Below are 20,384 nucleotides of genomic sequence, written 5' to 3' on the forward strand. Positions count from 1 at the left end.
GAAGGTATCGCAAGATTCATCACCACAAAGCGGCTGCCATTGATAGTGATGGGCATATCTCCTTGTGATAAGCCTGGGAGTTGAAATGGGATCCAGCCCCGTTGATCCAGGCTGCGGGACAGCGTATTCCATCGTTGTCTGAACTATAATATTCTGTTCAGATCTACTAGCATTTGGACGTCAAAGAGATCGCTTTCCATCTCTTGCTGCGCTTCACATAACCTTTGTGGTCAGGTCCAAGAAAGAGGATAAGGATTGGTAATAGGGGATGTGCATTGTGCTGAAGCCTGCTTCCATTCCTTGATATCGTTTACGTGTTTAGCTTCAATATCTTTTCTTGGTCAGATCGCCGCACTGCATTTGCCTGCATTGGTGAGCGCAGCTTCAGGCCAGTCCATGCAATTTGCAGCACTTTCATGTTGTGCTGTTTGCATGCATTTGCTAGTGGATGTCCATGGAAAAGTGTGTGGGCCCACATTGACTGGTACTGGTATCAGTAAAAAAATAGAAGAGATTTAGACGCGCTGGAGCTCTCAAGGGATCTGATTTATTCCTGGACCTGTCGGGGACCTATCCTGGGGGAGCTCTGCTGTACTTGGGCGCCCTGCAGCGCAACTTGCGCGCCTTGACTCCTATGGCCTTTAGGTGCCTATATTGTAGGGTTGTGCTGAATGACAGATATTTAAACCTCACTGAATGCCAAGGTGTGAAATGGTGTTCTTAGTTGTGCATGTCACATGTAAGGCAGGCAGTAGCCTATAATGGCAACCGTGCATTTTCGATTACGCACGGCTCTAGTACACCTTATGCAGATAATAACCTTCACTTCGACCAAGTTTCATGACGCAAAACCCAGTAAAAAGGTGAAATCTAGCTACATGGTGAGTTTGTCCCAAAGACAGAGATATGCAAAAAGGTCTCTGGGAAGTTTATCAGTGCCACTGCGTCCCCCTACTCTCAACAACGATGATTGCTGCATTTCAGTACACCAAAGGAACAATGCGGTACTTCACAATTGCACAATATCTGTCCCAATCCTTGCCGTACTTCAGAGCGCAGGCATGCCCATCCCTCAAATCTCGGTGCACTGCGCAGCCACAAACACACATCAAACCGGTAACCCAAAGCTATTGCCTGCATGGCTTGACGAAAGGTTGAGACTCTCTCCAAAGCAAAGAGCAAGGATGCCAGCAAATCCAGGATCAGATATCTACATGACATGACAAGCACGCAATTTGGCAGTTTGATCTTCCGGCTAAATCTTCCAGCTTGCACAGAGCAGTCGAACGATTGAATGCAGCAGCTCACCTAGCAAAGCCCCAAAGTAGATGACATAAAAGTATGGCACGATGTGGTCAAAGCCGCACGGCAGACACCAAGCCCACCTGCGCAGGAGAATGACTCAACTCTCAATCCCTGCAAGATGTTTAATCGAGATTATCTCGCCCGGTGCTCTGCAGCCTGCCGAGGGTTGTCAAGACACTTGAGGCAGCACATATATCTGGTGAGCTTATGAGAGGACCAGCTGCCAATGATACATACGTGCACTTCACTTTTGCCGCTACTCTGCTGGAAAATGCAAGTACAGGAGATCTCCCGCTGCAAGAGCGATCCCCAGCAGAGAGATTGTTTGCCGGAAAATAAAGGACAGGCAGGAGCTGCATGCAGCGGCAGGAGTTGAAGTACAATTTGCCACATCCTGAAATACACATCCTACAACAGAGACTGCATGGGGGATGCTGTGAGGAGAATGAATGCGTGCCATGAGCCAGTCTTATACCCTAGAATGAAATAGCAGTTCCCTAGGATTAAAGAGTGCAGGGGAAACGATAAAAGAGAGGCCACGCACGCCATGAGCCAGTCGCCAAAGTAGTTGATGTGGCGCGCGATGCCCCACCAGCCGCTCACGATCAGCCGCCGCCCGGACGCAGTCGTTATCGTCTTCAGCCGCCGCACGCTCGGCTGCTCCGGGTTCTGCCGGAACGCGTTCTTCTGTAAAATCACCATTGAAAGTGCTTCAGACAACAATTTGCTATCATCCTTTTAGATGGTGAGGTGTGCACTTTCAATGCACATAGGTATGTGGCTGGAAGCTGCATCCTTCAGGCCACTTCTTTTGTATAAAGTGAGGCAAGAAGCGTCTGCAGAGGAGGTGCAATCAAGGGCTGCTGCCAGGAAGTACTCCATGTTGGGCTGGGTAAATTCAAGTACAGCTTGATGAGCAGGGGCCATGGTGCTGAGTGGTTGTACCTGCGAGTTGGAGCCTCTGAAGATGAGGTAGCCCAGCGCCTTGAGCGCCAGAATACCCGCCACCGCCCAGCTTGACAAAGTCTGTCACATAGCAAAGGAACACAGTCACGACAGCAGTGGTCTTCTGGAAGGTGCAACTCAAAGGATGTTGCTCAGCTGTTCAACACTTGAAACGGCTGCTCCTCCACTCCCCCACTGGCAGGGATAAGGGTAGAAAGCATGTAGTTTGCTTGTTCTGCAAACCTCTAGCTGCATTTAGGGGCCGATGTTTCAGGCCCCCACAACTGGCATGCATGGGGATCACAAGAAGCACCACTTCAAGTGAATCTGGGCAGGCAATCATAATTGGCAGGGGGTGTACCCTGGGGTGATCCACCAGGTAGCGCGCTTGGAGGCTGTAGGTAAAAGGCACCCAGGCCAGGTCACCAAAGGCCAGCATGAAGCCAAAGCCATCCGTGGTGATGTCCATGGTGGTCAGAATTGCCTTTTCAAGCCACAGAGCGTCCAACACATACAGCCCCTGGAACGCGCACACCAGCAGCAGCGGCGTGCTGATATAACCCAAATCCTGCGCGTGTGACAAATGCATTAGTAACCGCCACCCCTGGTCAGTGAGGCACGAATGCATGGCCGCTGCACACATTCAAAAGATGCCTCGTTCATGCATGCCCTTCGGAATACATGCTGGCATGTCCTTTTAGTAACATGAACATTCTGCATGCCATGTAGCACTCAGATGCAGGGTCATAAGTTTGCCGTATGCTGCTACTGCAGCAATACAGTGCTGGAACAAGAGGTGTCAGGGAGGCATGTCTGCCAACAGCTCATGCTCGCACAAAGTAAGGAAATATGCTGCCACCATGTGAGATCCCCTTACCTGCCACTGCTTCTGCAGCATGCCCAGGTCAACCACCAGCCAGCCGATGAGGCCGGGGTACAGCTCGCAGAACTCCTTCAAGTCGAAAGAGCCGATGCGGGGATTCAATTCTCGCCCAATGAAGAAGTCATATAAGTGGTTCCCTGCAGAGCATGATGCGTCATGCTCGCGCCTTGCTGGTGCAATTATCACTTGAATGACACCTGATGCTTTTGGCAGTGTGCTGCAGAGTCTCAGCATTGCATGCATCAAGAATTCGTATGAATTTGCTGGCAAGAAGCAGGGTATTACCTGTGTTTCCACCCTTTGCAAGGAGGGCTCCTTTCCGGAAGGAGGTCACATAGAGACAGGCCGACAGGGCAAAGCTGAACAGCACAGCGGCTGACAGCAGCGGAAGAAAGTTAATGTATACCCACGCCAAATTCAGCTGCTGTGTGTAGAACCCAAAGTATCCGACCACTGCTAGTGTCACCCCAAGATTCCTCACCCCTGCATGAGGCACAACATCTGGGTTCATTTCTCAGCTGAAGGTGGAACTTTACTGGGCGCACACCCAAATAGACAGCTGTAAAGAGCCTTGTCATGCACTTGGTGCAGTAAATGCTGCAGAGTGCTGCAGCAATGTCCAGAGAGATAAACCTGTGAGCTTGTATCGCAGTCGTCTATTGTTGGCCAGCAGTACCCCTTGCTCCGATGGTCCTGGCAAAAGCAGATGCAGTAGCACCTGCACCAGGAGAAGGTCTGTCCTGCTTCGTTCTACGAGCAAGTGAGGACGATCTGCTTAGGCGAACAAATTGCTTGGAAGCCTACCTGCAAGCAGAACCAACCTACAAAGACTGCCAGCGCTTCTGCCGTGAAGAGCTTGGTGCCTTCTGGGAAAACAGGCCATGCGGCTGGGCCTAGAAGGGCTGAGCATCCCTTTGCATTGCAAGTGTACACCAGCGCATAGCACACCGCTGGTAAACCTGCACAGGTTGTTTAATATGTCAGCAGAACGTGTGGACGTGCTCACGGACCTGCTAGGCTTGCCCTATACACTGCAAAGCTGCAGCAGCCGGTGACACCGAAAAGGTACGATGAAGAGATTGCATGCCTGCCATGATGCCCAGGGGACCAATCCATGGTCCCATGAACTCGTACTCTAGTTCATCTTTGCTTCCTGCAGGCTTCTTGCCCTCTGACTTGCCTGCCTGTGGCCTGCAATGGTACCCCAAAACAAGCGAATATCAGACAGATTCAGAGACCTGAAAGAAAGTAAGTTACTTGCAGGAGTTACACATAGATTCGACGAATGTCAGAATGCGCATGTTTGTGCTGAGGGAGAAAGACGCCTAAACACAACTTCAGGATCAACGTCTTCAGGATCCCCATATCAAGTCACCCGACAGTCGAGCCCAGTATTCCGTGAACACTGATTTTGTAAAAATTGTGTTTCATACCTGCACATACTTAGCTATTTCAAGATCGGTGATTGACAGTTCAAGACTCCATGGGTGCTGTGCCCATGGGTCTGTGGCCGGGGAAGAGTCTCAGATACTTCAACTTTGAATGTCGAAACGCTCTTCCTGGCACGTTGAGTCGATCAGTGTTCTTGTGAAAGATTCATCTGCCGTGAAGGAAGCAAATTTATTTCCTTCATGCAAATCAGTAGCGGGCAGACAACAATAACATGCACCGGACCACGAGATTTCCTGCACCCTGCTGTGAGTTTTCTGCATGTTATTCGTATTCACAAGGATTCAAAAATTCCAAGAACCATCAACAATCCCACTAATCAGTACCCGCATCTTGATCGTTGATTCTGGAAGGAACGTGCGCATGCCGTCCAATTGATTCAGCGACGATACAGAAGATAGGCCAGAGGATTCGTAACACGACAGACGATGCTCGAAAACATGTCTATCCTTACTCAGCGTGGACACTTGAAGCGCATCTCCCTTATAGGTAAAGACTTATTCGGCTGTCTTTGTTCTTGAGATTGTCGAGGGCGCTCAAGACATTACCTCTCTTGTGTGTACATTGTTCACCGTCAACTTAATAAATTCAGTTTACCGTATTCAGGGGTTTGCGCTTGATTATTTAATCTGCTCACTCGACGAGAAAGTTTTCCGACAACCCCTGTGGTGGGGCATTGGCACCCCACACCGCCTCACCTGTTTCACCATCTTTTTAAAGCACAGTGTGTTCGATTTGCAGTCTACGAGCCGGCAATGGGCGAGACCTGAGCTGAGTACACCCGACCTCACCGCTTTCAAAGAGCCATCAAAGCATGGCGAGCTCGAGGGTCCAGGAGCCCACCATGGAAATCACTAAGGAGGTCTCGATGTCGGACTCGGACTCCGACCTTGCCGAGGAACTGCGCTTCGAGAAGCTAGGAACGCTTAATTCCGGCAGTCTCGACGCTGATATCGCTGAAGAGGGATTGTCAGGCGTTCTGGCCGCCTGCCACGCAACCAAGCTTGCTCCTGGCAATTCCATCCTCGCCTTTGCCAAGCAGATAATCCAGCAGCATGTGCGCTTTCTCTCCCACGGACCCCTCAATCTGCTTCAGAAAGTGCGTGCAACAGAGCACCTGATGAATCTTGTGCAAAGCTGTGTTTCTTCTGACCTGCTTGAAAACTGCCCAGCAGGGTGCCACAACACGTTTGTTTCTTCAATTAGCCTCAACAGTATAAGCATTCTCAGAGACAGCTGCCGGACCTTTGCAGGAGTTGCTCCTGCCAAGAGCTGCCCAAACTTTGCAGATGGCCTCTAAAAGAAACTCTTGTGCAGGCGTTGGACGACACATTCTATGTGATAGATCTGGGCTTGCTGGCGCGGCTGCACGCGCACTTTGTGGCTGCGATGCCGCGCGTGACGCCCTTCTACGCCGTCAAGTGCATGCCCGACCGCGCCATGATGTCCACCCTCGCCGCGCTTGGTGATTGCCTTTGCCCACTTTGCCATTGCTGTGTCCCATTTTGAGCCTCGAGGGAGTGTGCCAGATGCGCCATCTACCAGAAACCGCCATTTGGAATTGTCCTGAGGTGTTCCCCAAATCACATGCAAGGGCTGCCCATCTTGTCAGACGGCCAGACCCAAGGCGTTTCAGGCCACTTTCCTGGAAGAGCAAATATCTTAGCAGCCCTGGGAAACAAGGCCACATGTCTGCATTGGGTTGTTAAACGGCACTTGCGTGTGCAGGGACGGGCTTTGATTGCGCGTCACCGGCAGAGATAGACGCGGTGCTGTCGCTGGGAGTGCCGCCCGAGCGCATCATCTATGCGCACCCCGTCAAGAGCCCCGCCCAGGTTTGCAGACACACGCCCCTCTGCACACATCCACCCTCAGTGGATATAGCCAAGACTGATGACATTTTCCAGATGCTGAAGGCCTTTTGAGAGTCACAGGGAATCTCTTGACAAAGAACGAGATAATTGCAGCACAGCGCAGCACAGCAATGCCTGAGTAAAGTGACAATAATGAACTTGAGCTCTTGCAATCCCCTGCACCACCCTCGGTCAGTATCATCCTGCTAATGCAGCCAACTAGAATTCCCAAGCCCTGACAGCCATTGGCCAAGCTTACTGGTGCCACCTCTTCCAATTGAGATTAGCTAGAGAGAGAAAATCAATCAGCGCTTTGTCATCCATGGCATGGTTACCGCAGATCCGGCACGCGGCCGCGAGGCGCGTGGCGATGACTACGGCTGACTCATCAGGAGAGATGGAGAAGCTGGCGCACTGGCACCCGACAGCTAAGGTGCTGCTGCGCATCCGCGCTGACGATGCCAGCGCCCTCTGCTGCCTTGGTACCAAGTACGGCGCCGAAGTGGCCGATGCTCCCGGCATCCTAGCGGCTGCGGCGGCTCTGGGCGTGGACATTGTCGGCGTTTCTTTCCATGTGGGCAGCGCTAGCCGTGACCCCAAGGTGAGATGGCAGCATTTCTCCCCTGCAAATTTGCCGGTAAAAGTGAGAATACGGTGCACAGATTAGGGCCAGAGTAGCAGTGCATGCAGGAAGCAGTGCTGTCCAGCATGCTGCGCATGCTGAGTGAACAGTGCTGCTCTCTGTGCAAGTCTGCAGGACCTATTCCCTCCATGCATATGACTGCTTGGCTACCTCTGGAAGAACAAACTTCGTCTTGCAGAAATAGATTTGATGCTTGCCAATCTGGCGCAGGCGTTTGAGGTGGCGATTCGGCTGGCGCGGGGTGTGTTCGACGTGGGTGCATCGCTGGGCCTGCACAACATGCGTATCCTTGACATCGGCGGCGGCCTCACAGCACAGGTGCTCAAAAGTGCACATCACTTTTGTCAGTATACTGCCATCTTGCTTGTGCTCATTTCTGTTGTGTACTTGGAGGAAACATACCTTGCCTCTGGCAGGAACAGCGTGTACCAAGAACAACCTGTTAGGCACTGTGAAAAATACCGCGAGGGGGAGTCGTGTACTGTCAGAAACAAAGCATGTAAACATGCTAATATTTTAAGTTCTAATTAGAAATGTATTTGTTCATGCAGGTGGACGTGGCATGCAGGGAGGTCACGGGCATCTGGGACGTTCCTGGCGTTGTCAACGCTGCGTTAGACGCGCACTTTCCCCCCGGCTGCGGCTATGACATCATCGCCGAGCCTGGCAGGTGACAAGAAGCTCCATTGCTGCGGATGCCGTGCCAATGATACAGCTATTCATCCCTGCGGCCGGCAGAGCCAGAAGGAATTTTATGTAGGGTGCACCTTGAAAGAGGCTATCTGCTGAGGCATGAACGTGAGCAGAGAGAGATGGAGAGGACTGTCCTTGTCTAAAATCAATTGAGTCGGCGTCTACACTATTTATAACATCAGCAAACTGGCAGTATTTCCCCTTGACCATTAGGCGCATCAACATTTCAATGCAGGTACCGATGCATGTGTTAGTTTCACAGCGGAACGTGCGTGGGGTCATTATAGGAAATAAGGGCCTCAATGGCAATTCTTGAAGGACACAAAGGCCTCCATGCGCATTAAGCATGACACTTTGACAGAGCAGGTTCTCCCGTGCATGCAGGTACTTTGCCGAGGCGGTGGGCACACTTCTGTGCGCAGTCAACGGCAAGCGCGAGCGGCAGACACCCACCGGCCGCAGCGCCGACTACTGGCTCAGTGACGGTGCGATCTTAGTCATGCCCCCTTACAAATCATCTGACATGATGCTACTGTCAGCACACACACTGCAGTGCAGGATATCCTAGCATGCGTCTTTTCTGCTATTGCAGTGTCTTCCTGCCGCTGTGGCTTGTCTCGGATAATATGTCTTAATACTATCTTTCTCCTCTCATTGGGGCTCATTCTGTCTTCCTGTCTGCATGCTAGCTTGTCTTAAATACCAGTACTGCACAGCATCCTTGGCAGCAGCCCATTTCAAGCTTTAATTTTTGTGCCAGAAGCATCTCAGCAATTTGCAAGTGTTGAGATCCACTTACTGGAATGTGCTGGTTACAGTTTTGCACATGTGCTTCTGTGCTGACGGCTGTGTGACGCCTCTCCTGATGCAGGACTGTACGGATCGTTCAATGGCATTCTGTACGATCACATGGTGCCCACTCCAGTCGCGTTGCCAATCAACAACATTCCCCATCACAACGAAATTCCAAAGGGCGCCACTACTGCAAGCCTGTTCGGGCCGACATGTGACGGCGCTGATGTCATCTGCCGTGATGTCAGCCTGCCTAATTTGGACGTGGGAGACTTTGTGGCGTTTCCCAAATTGGGTGCCTACAGCTGGGCAGGCGCCTGCAACTTCAATGGCTTCGAGGCCATTGGTGTGCATTTCTTCTATGTCACAACCTGATGACGCACAATTTGTCAGCTGCTGAACACGCAGCAGTGGATCAATCTGTCTGTGTGGGATCATGCGCAAGGAGCCATGTGCATACATGAGACATGGTGACTCATCACTGATGAGGGCTGAGCATTGATGCTGCAAAGTTGACTTCTTACTCGAGAGATCTGAGGTGCTGCCGGGAGGGCAAGCATGCCATTCACCATAGTTGCACCATACAGGAGAAAATTATTTTGAGACCGTACATACGGCATTCGGGATACGGCCGTGTATGTATGGTGCAACTATGCCAATCACCCAATATCATACAGCAGTTGCCAAAGGCTTTGGCCTGAAGCAGAGAATCTCTTGTGTATGTACAGAGGTCACACAGGCTGCTTGGAAGAACAGTATTGCACAACTTCGGAAGAATGACATGGATGATTGTGCGTGAGAAAGAAGCCTCTCAGTGATGTTGAAGTGGACATTGATGCATACTTCAAGGATGCTGAGAGACCGTCTCTGAGCGTGACGTTGTATCAACAACTGTGACATAACGGGTTCCTTACGAGCTCTTTTCTTTAACAGCAAATTTGATTGTTTTAGGCCACACTTTTGAAAGTGGGACTTCCACATTGAAAGGCATTTTTGGACACTTTATGGTATGATGACCTAGGCTTGCAAAGGGAAGCACTTTTTTCTTGTGTCGCCATAAGGACACGTTCATTTAAGGTACCGGGGGTGTGATATGCATGATAATAAGAATATAATAAGAATTAATTTTAATAATAAGGAGTGGCGAACCCAGAGCCCATAGGGCCATAGGGCATACACAGGTCCGTCTGCAGCCGGAACCCGGGACCGATATGCACAGGCTTGCAGCCTTGTCAACTCGCAAATGCACCCGTGCAGCCTACAGGTCTACACGTGTGGTGCACCCCCTTCTTACACAAATGCTGGGAGCCATCCCTAGCAAAACGCTCGAACTTCGGGACGGATTTCGACAGCGACGATGCGGGTGTCTCAGGAGCGGTGCATTACAATTTACTTACGGATTCCGCATAGTAATCGTCTGAAAGAGAGCAGAGCACATCTGGCCCTCACACATTTATCAACACCTGGACAGGTGTGAAAGAATTTTCTTCGACAATAAGAGATTCTCCACGGACTCGCACATTCCATATCTGTAACCAACCATTTGCCATCACTGAACTCAGTGGACAAGTCCTGATGTGCCTGTGGGGTCACCACCAGGTAAGGGTTGTCAGTCCTAGCTTCAACTGCAGAGCCAATGACATTGCATCGCTCATGCATTCATCATCACTAAAGCATCCTTGACATTTCACTACAATCGAAACAACTCAAGCCACCTTCAAAGGAGGGCTGCGGTGTGTCCCGTTCATGTGGTGTTGCCAGCATCCCTGAAACAATCCATCTCGAGAGAACTGAGCTGGCCTGATGGCATCTGCCCATGAGTCCCTGGACATGATGAATTGGGCTGCTTTGTTGCTATCCTATAACCCCTTGGACCCCCACAGCAGTGCCAGGTGGCAGTCTACCTACACACCCTGCCACGCCCTGAACCTGCAGACTCTCTGCACTGCTCGCTTATATCAGCAAACCCAAAGTCCTGCAAGATGCTCTGCATGGTCACTGCGTGGTCGCCTCTTTTGGCTACGGCGGCTGGGGGCGCCTGTTCAGGCGGTGCGCCTGGTTTGGCCGATGACTTAGCCACACAGGGTTACTCAACCTGGCGCCAGATCAGGCCGCGCAGGCAGCCATGCCTAATCAGGGCGGGATAGCGCTCAGAGCTGGGCCTTGGCGGCTTCCACGGCGGCTGCCTTTGTAATGCCATACTTCTCGTACAGGATGGGGGCCGGGGCGGAGGCGCCAAATGAATCCACTCCGATGGCCTTGCCCTTCTGGCCCACGTACCGCTCCCAGCCGAAGGTCGAGCCGGCCTCGACCGACACCTGGAGGCAAAGGAATATTAAAACTTTTCACCGGTATAAAAAAAGTTCTTTAGCTTTTGACAACAGGCTGCCTCTATGTCTAGAGTTTCACAGAGCTAGCACCGGGCTCATAAGCAGGTACTGGCAAGACAAACCAAGCTTGAAGAGCAGTTCTACTTGCTGCAGCAATGCTCTGACATCTGTCACTTATGCTGTTAGCAAGCGGAGGTCCACAGTGAGAAGCATGTCTGACCGAGAGACGCTGGCATGCACTTCAAGATCGAGGCAGAGGACGACAGTGAGGCGATTGTCACTGCCTCGTGTGTCTTGCCCTTTCTTTGTTCCAAGAAGCCCACCCAGAGGTCATCTGGTTACTAAAGGCCAGAGAGTCACAAAATGAGGTCATCTGGTTACTAATGGCCAGAGAGTCACAAAATGGCGCGTACCCTGGCGGTGACGTCGGGGGGCAGGATGGAGTTCTTGTAGGACTCGTCCTGGTCCTCGAACAGCTCCCAGCACACCATGGACACCACGCGCGCCACCTTGCCGCTTGCCTCAATCTCCTTGGCCGCGTCAATCGCCAAGCTCAGCTCAGAGCCTGCGCGCAGGACATCATTTCCACGTCAACTGCAGCCCTCTTGTGTGTGCTATAAATATACCCCATCACACCTACCACCACGAGCGGAACACACAGAAATTGTTGGCTTGCAAAACCTCTACAGCAGTCGCTGGAATTTGGCAGTGGGCCAGTGGGAGCTTTGGCCCACTTCTTGCTTGCGCCATGCTTGCGGCCTACAATGCAGTTGCCAAGGAGACACTGGCATGCAGTTCCCAGTGCCTACTTGCAATCATTTTCTTAATTAGTGCTGTCTGCATCTTCTCATGCGGCCGTACATCCCGGCCGGCCCTCTCTACTCACTGCGCCGGGTTTGCAGGAGTCTCGCAAGTGAGCCACTCTGGGACGCCGACTCCAAACAGTGCTGGATCAGTCAAAAATGCTGTACTACCGAGATGGTCAGGGCTCGCACCGGTGGCGATGAAAATGACATCGGGCTTGGCGTCGCCGCCGTGCACGATGTAGCCTCCCTTGAGCACAGCCTCCTTGGAGGTGGTGGGCAGGTTGGGCATCCCCTGCCTTGACAGCGCCAGAATGCTCGGCCGTACCTTGCCGGAGGGGGTCTTGCCCTTGGCGTTCAGCACGGCCGCCTGTACGCACACATGGCAGATACACTCTTCAGCACGCGCCGCATACGCTGACAGTGGGGGCGACTGATGGCATTGATGCCGCCATGAGGCACACACATGACCATCTCACTGAGGCTCACACAACCATATGACAGTGAATTGTTGGTTGGACCATCCCCAGTCTAGCAAGTGTAGAGACAAAGCAGCCAATTGAGATCACTCGTCTTGATGTCCCAGAAAAGTTTGATGCAAGTGGTCCTCAGGCTGCTGATCACTTGGTGTGGTTGAACTCCGCCAGGATGATGGATTGCCTCACAGAATGAAGCAAAGCTGCTTTGCTCGGTCATAGGGGCGCATCGTGCAGGCATCCATTTTGGAAGAAAATTGCAGAAGAGAACAAATTCGATTGGAAGGGCGGCGCACCAGGTAGGCACCGGCGGTCTCGTTGCCGTCACCGGGGCGCAACATGAGGATGTTGGGCATGGCGCGGAAGGAGGCCAGGTGCTCGATGGGCTGGTGGGTGGGGCCGTCCTCTCCCAGGCCGATGGAGTCGTGAGTCATCACGAAAATGGTGCCTGCCTGGCTCAGCGCCGCCATGCGGATGGCCGACCGCATGTAGTCTGCGCATGCATGCACGGGGATCAGTCACAAGCTATACAAATTCTTGCAAAACGCAGCTTCACGGCCACCCTGAACTGCAGTATGCGCACACGTACACACCGTCACATGGCAACAACAGGACACTAGTCCAGCAGACGGCAGGAGGACAAGCCATTTCTGAGTCACAACAGAGACAAGAGGCAAATTCAACACCTGTCCAACCCATGGTGGACTTCCTGTGAGCAGCGCAGACTTACAGGAAATTGTATCGGCTAGGAGCAGATACTGAAGAACTAACGTCATGCTTCAGTTATGCACTTTACAGAGAGCGGGCATGAATGATGCCTAAACGCATGCATGCATCGCACTAAATGCCGAGGTGAATTATTTTTCAGATGCCAGAGTCCTAGTCCCTCACTGAGGAGGGCAATGCAGCGGTGCAGCCAGAGCAGTTGTGAGGTGTCCACGCAGCGATCAAGCACAAAATGATTGCACAGTTCCCCGAGGACTTTAATGCAAGTCTGCGCGCACCGGTGAAAATGAAGAATGTGGCGCAGTAGGGGATGAAGCCGGGGGAGTGGAGCGCGATGCCGTTGCAGATGGCGCCCATCGCGTGCTCGCGCACTCCAAAGCGCAGGTTGCGCTCCTCGGGAGTGTCCTTCTGGAAGTCCCCGAACTGCTTCATCAGCGTCATGTTCGATGGCGCCAGGTCGGCCGAGCCGCCCCAGAACCCTGTGCATGCGCAGTGAATGCGTGAGTATTCTGCACTCACCCCGAAAATCCCTGCGTCACGTAGACAGATTATGGTGAGGCACTGTTCATGAAATCCTTGCCTGCACGGCAAGTGCGACACGACACACTTCAATATCTATTCCCAGGACTGTCCAGGACTTCGGGTAACGTTCGTGCTTCTAGCAGCAGTCCTAGTGCTAGGGCAAGGACAGATACCTTATGACATGCTCGACACTTCCAGCAAATGTCACAGGACCCGGTGTCATGTGCAGAAGGACCCACTGTGTCCAGAATTGACACTGCTGGTGGACGACGGCACTGGGGGAGTTGCGTGGTGGAACGCAAAGAAGCAAAAACAAGAAACACCCACCTGGAAGCACGTTGGCGAGGGCGTTGAGCATGGTCTGGGAGTGCAGGCGGGTGGCCAGGGCCTTGTCCTCGGGGGTGAATGTGGGCAGCGCATCCTCCCAGCCAGCCGGCAGCGCTGAGCTGTAGATGGAGTTCAGCTCGGCGTACTCCTGCGATTATTCCAAGGTATAAATCCTCAGTCACCATTTGCATGCCAGAAAGACCCCGCACAGCTGTACAGCAGGAAGAGAAGATTGCGCAGCGTTGGCCCCCAGAAAGTGCAGGGAAAGCTACCGCACTATTTCTATCAATCGACAGCTCATCGGCAGCTCTTTACAGCAGCAGAAAAGCTTGCCCAGTTCCGTCAGGGCGCAGCGCTCTCAGCCGAGCTGTGCTGCCCCAGTGCAGTGATGAAGCAGAGCGCGTTGTCAACAACCGGCAAGAGGTCGCATCACACATTCAGTGCATGTGTGGCATGCGAAAGAATACAGAAAGTGCACCTCGGGGTACTTGTCCTTGTAGGCGGCGTAGGCACTCTTCCACTCCTCCTCGGCGGCGGCGCCCTTCTTCTGGGCGTTGCTGAAGAGCTCGTAAACCTCAGGGGGCACCTCAAACTCGCCGTAGTTCCACCTGGCGAGCATGCATGCACGTCAGCACCTGGCTCCAGGCAAGTGACCTCGCAGAAGGTATTAGAAGACGCCCTGCATGTATGCCCTAGGCCCTGGCCTTCAATCGTCCCAACTAATGGCTGGTATAGTCACGCAAGCTGAACCTACCAGAGCATGAGCCCCATTCTTGCCAATATAAAGCACAATCTCATTCATGGTAGATAGGGCAAATTGCCCAGGCTAAATCACTCACGGGCTTGCCAAGTCAGTGCCACGACTTGCACATACTAGAATTCCCCTGAGCATGCCCGATATCTTTCGGCTCCTCACTGAAAGAATGGTACATCCTGGTGGACTGCTGGTTCATTTTCCGCAACATAGATCATTTGTAGTGAGCGCTCACTTTAGGTTGGCACGGGTGGCTGCGGTCTCGTCCTTGCCGAGAGGCGCTCCGTGCACATCGTGGGTGTCGGCCTTGTTGGGCGATCCGTAGCCAATCAGGGTGGACACCTGCATTATGTCACAGGGCCAACTCAGCACATGCCGTTCCGGCATTGCATGTGACAGGGCCAACTCAGCACATGACGAGCCGGCACTGTGTAATGACGCCCCATGGGGTGCTTCAGCCAGAGCACAATAATGTCCACAAAGGGCTCAAAGTTGAGTAACTTTCTCTTGCGACACGGAAGCTTGTAAGCATGCCCATGCAGCCCAGAAAACACATGCCGGCATGCACATAGCCCCAAACGCACTGCTTCATGGAACAGCACCTGCTCCACTGGCTTTGTGCATGACAAGCGTTTTCTACCCTTCTCCAATCCAGTTGCAATTTGCGTCGAGGTTTCAGTTGCAAGGCCACCCTTCCAGTGCTCAAGACGCTGCATGTCTCGTTCTTCCAAACAGAGCAGGGGTTCTGTTGTTCAGAGAGAGAGCAGGGGACTCGAGATTTATTCAGAGTCCTCTGAAGGGAGCCGGGGGCCGCGCCTTGATGAAGGATGGGCGGGGGTCCTTCTTGGCGGCGTCGATGGCCGCGCGGAGGCCGTCAAGGTCGGTGTTGCCGTCCTTGACGTGCTGCACGTGCCAGCCCAGGGCCACGAACCGCGCCGCCACATCCTCAGTGAAGGAGATCTCCGTGTGGCCGTCGATGGAGATCCTGCATGACCAATCATTTACCAACTAGCACAGCAATCCAAATGGTTCTATGTACACTTGGTCCCCCTTCTCATCCTCTTCTCTGCCTCTTGCTTGGCAGACAGTATAATGGTATTTTCACTGAAAGCTTACAGACATGTAGAAATGCGCGTTTGGGAGCCATTTGAGGCTTATTGGCCTTGTGGGCAGTCTTCCACTGCCCATCTTATATCTTATCTATAGAGTAGATGATCGCTGAGGACCCGCGCTTGGGTGCTTGGTGCGGGTTTGAACATGCAGCCCAGCCCTTACATGGCCTCCCAGACTGATTCACAAATGATTGCACGTGATACGCGGCTTCAAGCAAGGAGACAGGACTGGTCAACCCAGGCTTCTGGGACGTTCTTGGCCAGTGGCACGACTCAAACTTTGTGAAGCGCTTGGAAGACATGCATGTATGAAACACCTCTTGAGATCGCCTGAATGATACTTGATGTCTGTTCCTCTGAAGGGTATCTGTTGCCCCGTGGGGAACGTGGCATGCATGTCTGGTGGCAAAGGAACCTTTGACGGCAGAGTGCAGCACCTGTTGTCATCGTACAAGGCGATGAGCTTTCCGAGGCCCCAGTGGCCTGCCATGGAGGCGGCCTCGTTGGAGATGCCCTCCATGTTGCAGCCATCTCCCAGGATGCAGTATCTGCGCACACACAAAACCAACGTAAGTTACGAAACAGAATCTCTGCTCTTCTCAATGCAGGGTGCAGAAATGTGAGATGGCAGTATTCACAGGGCGATATGATCTGCGCAGCGATGGCTCCTGATATCAGACAGCAAGTGTCTCGCCTAGCTACAAGTAGCTCCCCAAAGAATTCATCGCCATAAGACAAGTCAACAGACTGCAGAGACTGTACTGTACTGGTTCCACAGCCACAAGGTCAGGCAGAATGATGATGTGAAGCAGTACAGCACTGGTGATCAGTGACTCACGTGTAGTGGTCGACCACAGTCGCGTCAGGCTTGTTGAAGCGCGCAGCCAGGTGCTTTTCAGCAGCTGCCAGGCCGACTGCGTTGGCAATACCCTGACCCAAGGGGCCTGCACCGACAAACAACGTTTCGGGTCAACCAGAGAAGAGATTGTCCATTGCCAGGTTGGCGGTGCACCCCTGACTTGGGTTCTATTGGATATACTCAAATGCTGCACAGAGTCAGTGCAGGGTGTTTCTGCTTGGGTTTTTCTTGCTTTTAGTTTCAATGTGCGGGCCAAGTCGGTCACAAAGGCAATGTTGCAGCAGTTGACTGCTGCTAGCACCAGCGCAGCAACCCTAGAAAGCAGGGATGGAGAAAGCACCTGTTGTGACCTCAACTCCCAGGGTCTCGAAGTTCTCGGGGTGACCAGGCGTCTTGCTTCCCCACTGCCTGAACTGCTTGAGGTCCTCCAGCTGCAACCAAGAGAGGGCAGTCAAGATCTCTAAAGATCCAAACTTCCTTGAAAAGTAGATAGGGTAGATAGAAAAAGCCAGCACGGCTGATTAAGGGCGTAACAGATCCATGCGACAAACTCAAATGGTCCATAAGCCTCACCTGCACGCTTTCATAGCCTGCCAGGTGCATCAGGGAGTACTGCAGCATGGATCCGTGCCCAGCGGACAGCACGAAGCGATCCCTGTTGGGCCAGAGGGGGTCCTTGGGGTTGTACGTCATGTACTCATTGTAGAGCAGGTATGCCATAGGGGCGCAGCCCATGGGCAGCCCAGGGTGGCCAGAGTTGGCCTTGTTCACGCCATCGATTGACAGGAAGCGGATGGTGTTGATGGCCTTGAACAACTCCTCCTCGCCAGCCTTCGGAGGGGCAATTTCAATAGTGGCCGCGGGTGCAGATGCCCTGATCACGACATCACGGGCAGCGCGCAGAGCAGCCCGCCGTCCTTGAACTAGCCTGGCGCCCTTGAAAGAGGAGCGTGCTGAAGGGATGCTGGCAGCCTGCCTGCTACACGTGGGGCTGGCAAGTAGTGCCTTGCTCATGGTTGCGGGCATTTTCGCAGATTCTCGGAACAAGAATCTGCTAGAGAAAATTGTGCTTCAGGCGAATGCAGCTCTCACACCTTGTGGTGAAGGATAAAGATCAAGAGGCGGGGCTTTTTGTGTGTGAATCTACAAAGCGAATCCTGACGAGGCAGGACCAAGGTTGCTTCTTCTTCGGTTTCGAGAGAACGCTTTGACAGCTTGTGAGCGGGTATTTTGGAGAGCATGTGTGTATCTTTTTTTGTCATTTAAAACGCTGGCGCTCAAAATGGACTATGCGAGAAGGCCTGTGTAGTTGACTTGAAAGGTACGAACGATGTTTAATAAGAGTATTTTTTGAACAGTAATGGGGAGCATATACTCTCTGACCAGAGGCCTCGTTAAATTGCTGATGAATTGCACGTACATTTCCAAGATTGTGATCGTGCTGTGCTGCTGTCCCTGACCATATTGCGACATCGAGAACCACTTGAAGCTCATCCTGTCTTGGCATCCTCCTCTTGCAGGCCATCAAGAGCCTGCCCATTCAACAGAAATCCGGCAAGAAACGTCTACAGTCTGTCCTCTCTCAGCGAGGGGCCGGCCTCGCTAGGCGTGCACGCCGAGAGCGTAATGCTCGCTCTGACTGAGGCGCCCCGAGCGCCATCCCAAACCGATACACCTGCAGGCTACGAATATTCCGGTGAGGAAACTCCTGAGCTCATCTGTTTTCGCCATAGATCTGCCTATTCTCAGCTGAGACACTCATGTGCCTGCTGCCCCCTGGCTGCATACATTGTGCCTGCACTTTAGAGCAGCTACCGTATCTTTAGAATTTGCCTTAATGCAACTATTGAGACAGCCTTTCAAGTCGCTAGTGCTCAAACCTCTCTTGTGCTGCAGTGACTGGCTGTCACATTGTGCTTGGTGCGGAAATGTCTCAATGTCATATTTTCTGGAACAGAGAGCACTACAACCATTCTGTTGTATTAAATCAAGCATGACCGAATCTGAAATGGATTGACAACGAGCTCAAACACGTCAGTATGCTACACTCGTCACAGCAAAGGTGAGCTTCGCTGTGCCTGGTTTCGTGCTCCAACACTTCAGAGATTCTGTGAAGTGCAATATAACAGGATCTTGCCCTGTAGTTTGGGGCAGGCTGGCTTCGCCGCTGCATATATCCGCTGCATATGCACCCTCCTCCGCCCTTCCCAAGCTGCCCAGATCTGCCCCGGCCCTTCGGCCCCGCCAGCACATGCAGCAGGATACACTCACATCTCCCTAACAGCAGGGGAGGCACGCGGGAGTCCCCCCGCGTGCCTCCCCTGCTACAACCATCCTCGCCACTGCGCCCACCACCGCAACTGCCGGCTCCTTCGCAGCATACTCCCATGCGCTGGTCTGCCTGGCATTGCTTGCGCAGTAAATGGGAATCCCCCGCCCGCGGCGGCCACCGCCGCGGCTGCGCGGGGCCCCCTCTGCTGCGGCAGCCGCCCTTACGGAGAGTACAGGAGGCCGCGCTGAGAAGTATGGCTGCTTGAAAGCGCGACAGCTTCCGTGCCGCGGCCGCGGCTGCCGGCATTGGGCGTCGCAGTGTCTTGGCTGGGCCACGTTTGCTGAAATGAGCGCTGAGAGAGAAGGGTGTGAGTTTGTGACGATACACAACACCGCTTCAAATTTGCTGTTGTGGCAATTGGGAAAAAAAGGCAAAGCCTGCTGCCTGCCGCGGCTGCTCTGCTGGCTACTTGGCCTCACAACTGTCACACACCCATCACAAATTAATCTTCACAGCTGCCATGGCAGATCGCAAGCAAAGCAATGACATGCACAAAAAGATGGAACACAACTGTACAGAAGTTGCCACAGACCTCAATCCAAACACCGCCATCCAAAGTAAACATATTGATCTTGTTCTTGTGCATGTGTATGCCACCTTTCAGGGAAAATTACCGCATATTTCATAAAGCCGCGAGTGGCCTGACTCTGCATGGCGTCAGGGGGACCGCAAGGTCCAGGATCTCCCTGAAGATGTGGGGGTCCAGCAATTTAAAATGGCAAGATTTGCCCTTGACCCTGCACCATTTATACTGGCATACTGAGTGCTGTGCCAGCATTGCAGCTTGTAACTTTGATCCTACCTATGGCACATGACCTCCAATTTTCTACCACCTCCTTGCGATGTCTGCTGTCCAAGACTGATAATAACATATTGGCATTTATGTATCGGTAGACACCCTTTCATTCAAGCTCAACCATCACATCATGCCCTCTGTCCATGCGGAGTCCTCTTTCAAAGGGTGTTCCGCAGAACAAGGCAGAAGGTGCGCGCATCAAGACATGTCTGCAGTCACTGGCAGTGCAAAAGACACATGCAGCACATCCTGAACCCATCCAAACAAGATTGCATGATAGCATGTCCTTCTCATTAGGACATGCTTCTGGTAAGGACATGCTAATATAAGCGTTGCCATCAAGTAGCTAGCACACCAATCCACATGTAGAAGCATCACACTACGATGGGAATGTGCGCAAAGAGGGTCACAGGATCTCTGCAACAAAATCTTGCATTTTTGAATGGTGGTGAACACGTGTTATATGATTGTGAAAATGAACCACTGGTAAGGAACTCTAAGCCTCTTTCACAGAGTCTGTGGCATGCTTGGTGCTTGCTTGCATCAATTGATTTCTTGCGGCCTGTGTTTGGACTACAGTACACTGCTCTATCTTTGCAAAGAACTGAAAATCGTACAGTGATGGACTTGACTACTAAAGCGAGGACCCCTGGGGGGTGCAAACAGAACGCCTGAGACACACACCAAAGATAACTCCTCAGAGCTGTGCGCTTTCAAGATTGCTTGGAGTACGGTCGGCACAGTTTTATTGCAGCGGCAGCCTTCCGAGCACCACAGAGCACTC

General features: G+C 52.6%; 3 protein-coding genes across 3 annotated transcripts; 1 reads left to right on the plus strand and 2 right to left on the minus strand.

Annotated features, from left to right (window-relative positions):
- Positions 1 to 823: 823 nt before the first annotated feature.
- COCSUDRAFT_26214 (sterol reductase) lies at positions 824 to 4,577 on the minus strand (the record flags this gene model as incomplete). The annotated part of the gene is made up of 11 exons (XM_005643198.1): positions 824 to 1,087; positions 1,309 to 1,385; positions 1,850 to 1,992; positions 2,251 to 2,331; positions 2,612 to 2,818; positions 3,128 to 3,270; positions 3,419 to 3,616; positions 3,767 to 3,851; positions 3,938 to 4,092; positions 4,221 to 4,324; positions 4,567 to 4,577. 11 exons carry the CDS (start codon positions 4,572 to 4,574, stop codon positions 981 to 983), a joined length of 1,308 nt encoding a protein of 435 aa, XP_005643255.1. The 3' UTR covers positions 824 to 980.
- A 1,337-nt stretch (positions 4,578 to 5,914) lies between these two features.
- On the plus strand, positions 5,915 to 8,938 carry COCSUDRAFT_20423 (hypothetical protein; the record flags this gene model as incomplete). The annotated part of the gene is made up of 7 exons (XM_005643199.1): positions 5,915 to 6,047; positions 6,311 to 6,417; positions 6,776 to 7,036; positions 7,289 to 7,396; positions 7,651 to 7,748; positions 8,156 to 8,256; positions 8,643 to 8,938. Coding segments are annotated over 7 exons (1,104 nt in total), but the record flags the coding sequence as incomplete, so codon positions are not given.
- A 990-nt stretch (positions 8,939 to 9,928) lies between these two features.
- On the minus strand, positions 9,929 to 19,050 carry COCSUDRAFT_54865 (transketolase 7; the record flags this gene model as incomplete). Its single annotated transcript, XM_005643200.1, has 14 exons — positions 9,929 to 10,881; positions 11,307 to 11,458; positions 11,889 to 12,066; positions 12,469 to 12,665; positions 13,177 to 13,377; positions 13,748 to 13,895; positions 14,226 to 14,355; positions 14,737 to 14,843; positions 15,318 to 15,486; positions 16,051 to 16,161; positions 16,452 to 16,557; positions 16,813 to 16,903; positions 17,046 to 17,303; positions 18,856 to 19,050. The coding sequence occupies 14 exons, from the start codon at positions 19,048 to 19,050 to the stop codon at positions 10,714 to 10,716; spliced, it is 2,211 nt and encodes a 736-aa protein (XP_005643257.1). The 3' UTR covers positions 9,929 to 10,713.
- Positions 19,051 to 20,384: the final 1,334 nt, after the last annotated feature.

The sequence above is a fragment of the Coccomyxa subellipsoidea genome (assembly GCF_000258705.1).
Source record: "Coccomyxa subellipsoidea C-169, whole genome shotgun sequence".
Classification (NCBI taxonomy): Eukaryota; Viridiplantae; Chlorophyta; class Trebouxiophyceae; family Coccomyxaceae; genus Coccomyxa; species Coccomyxa subellipsoidea.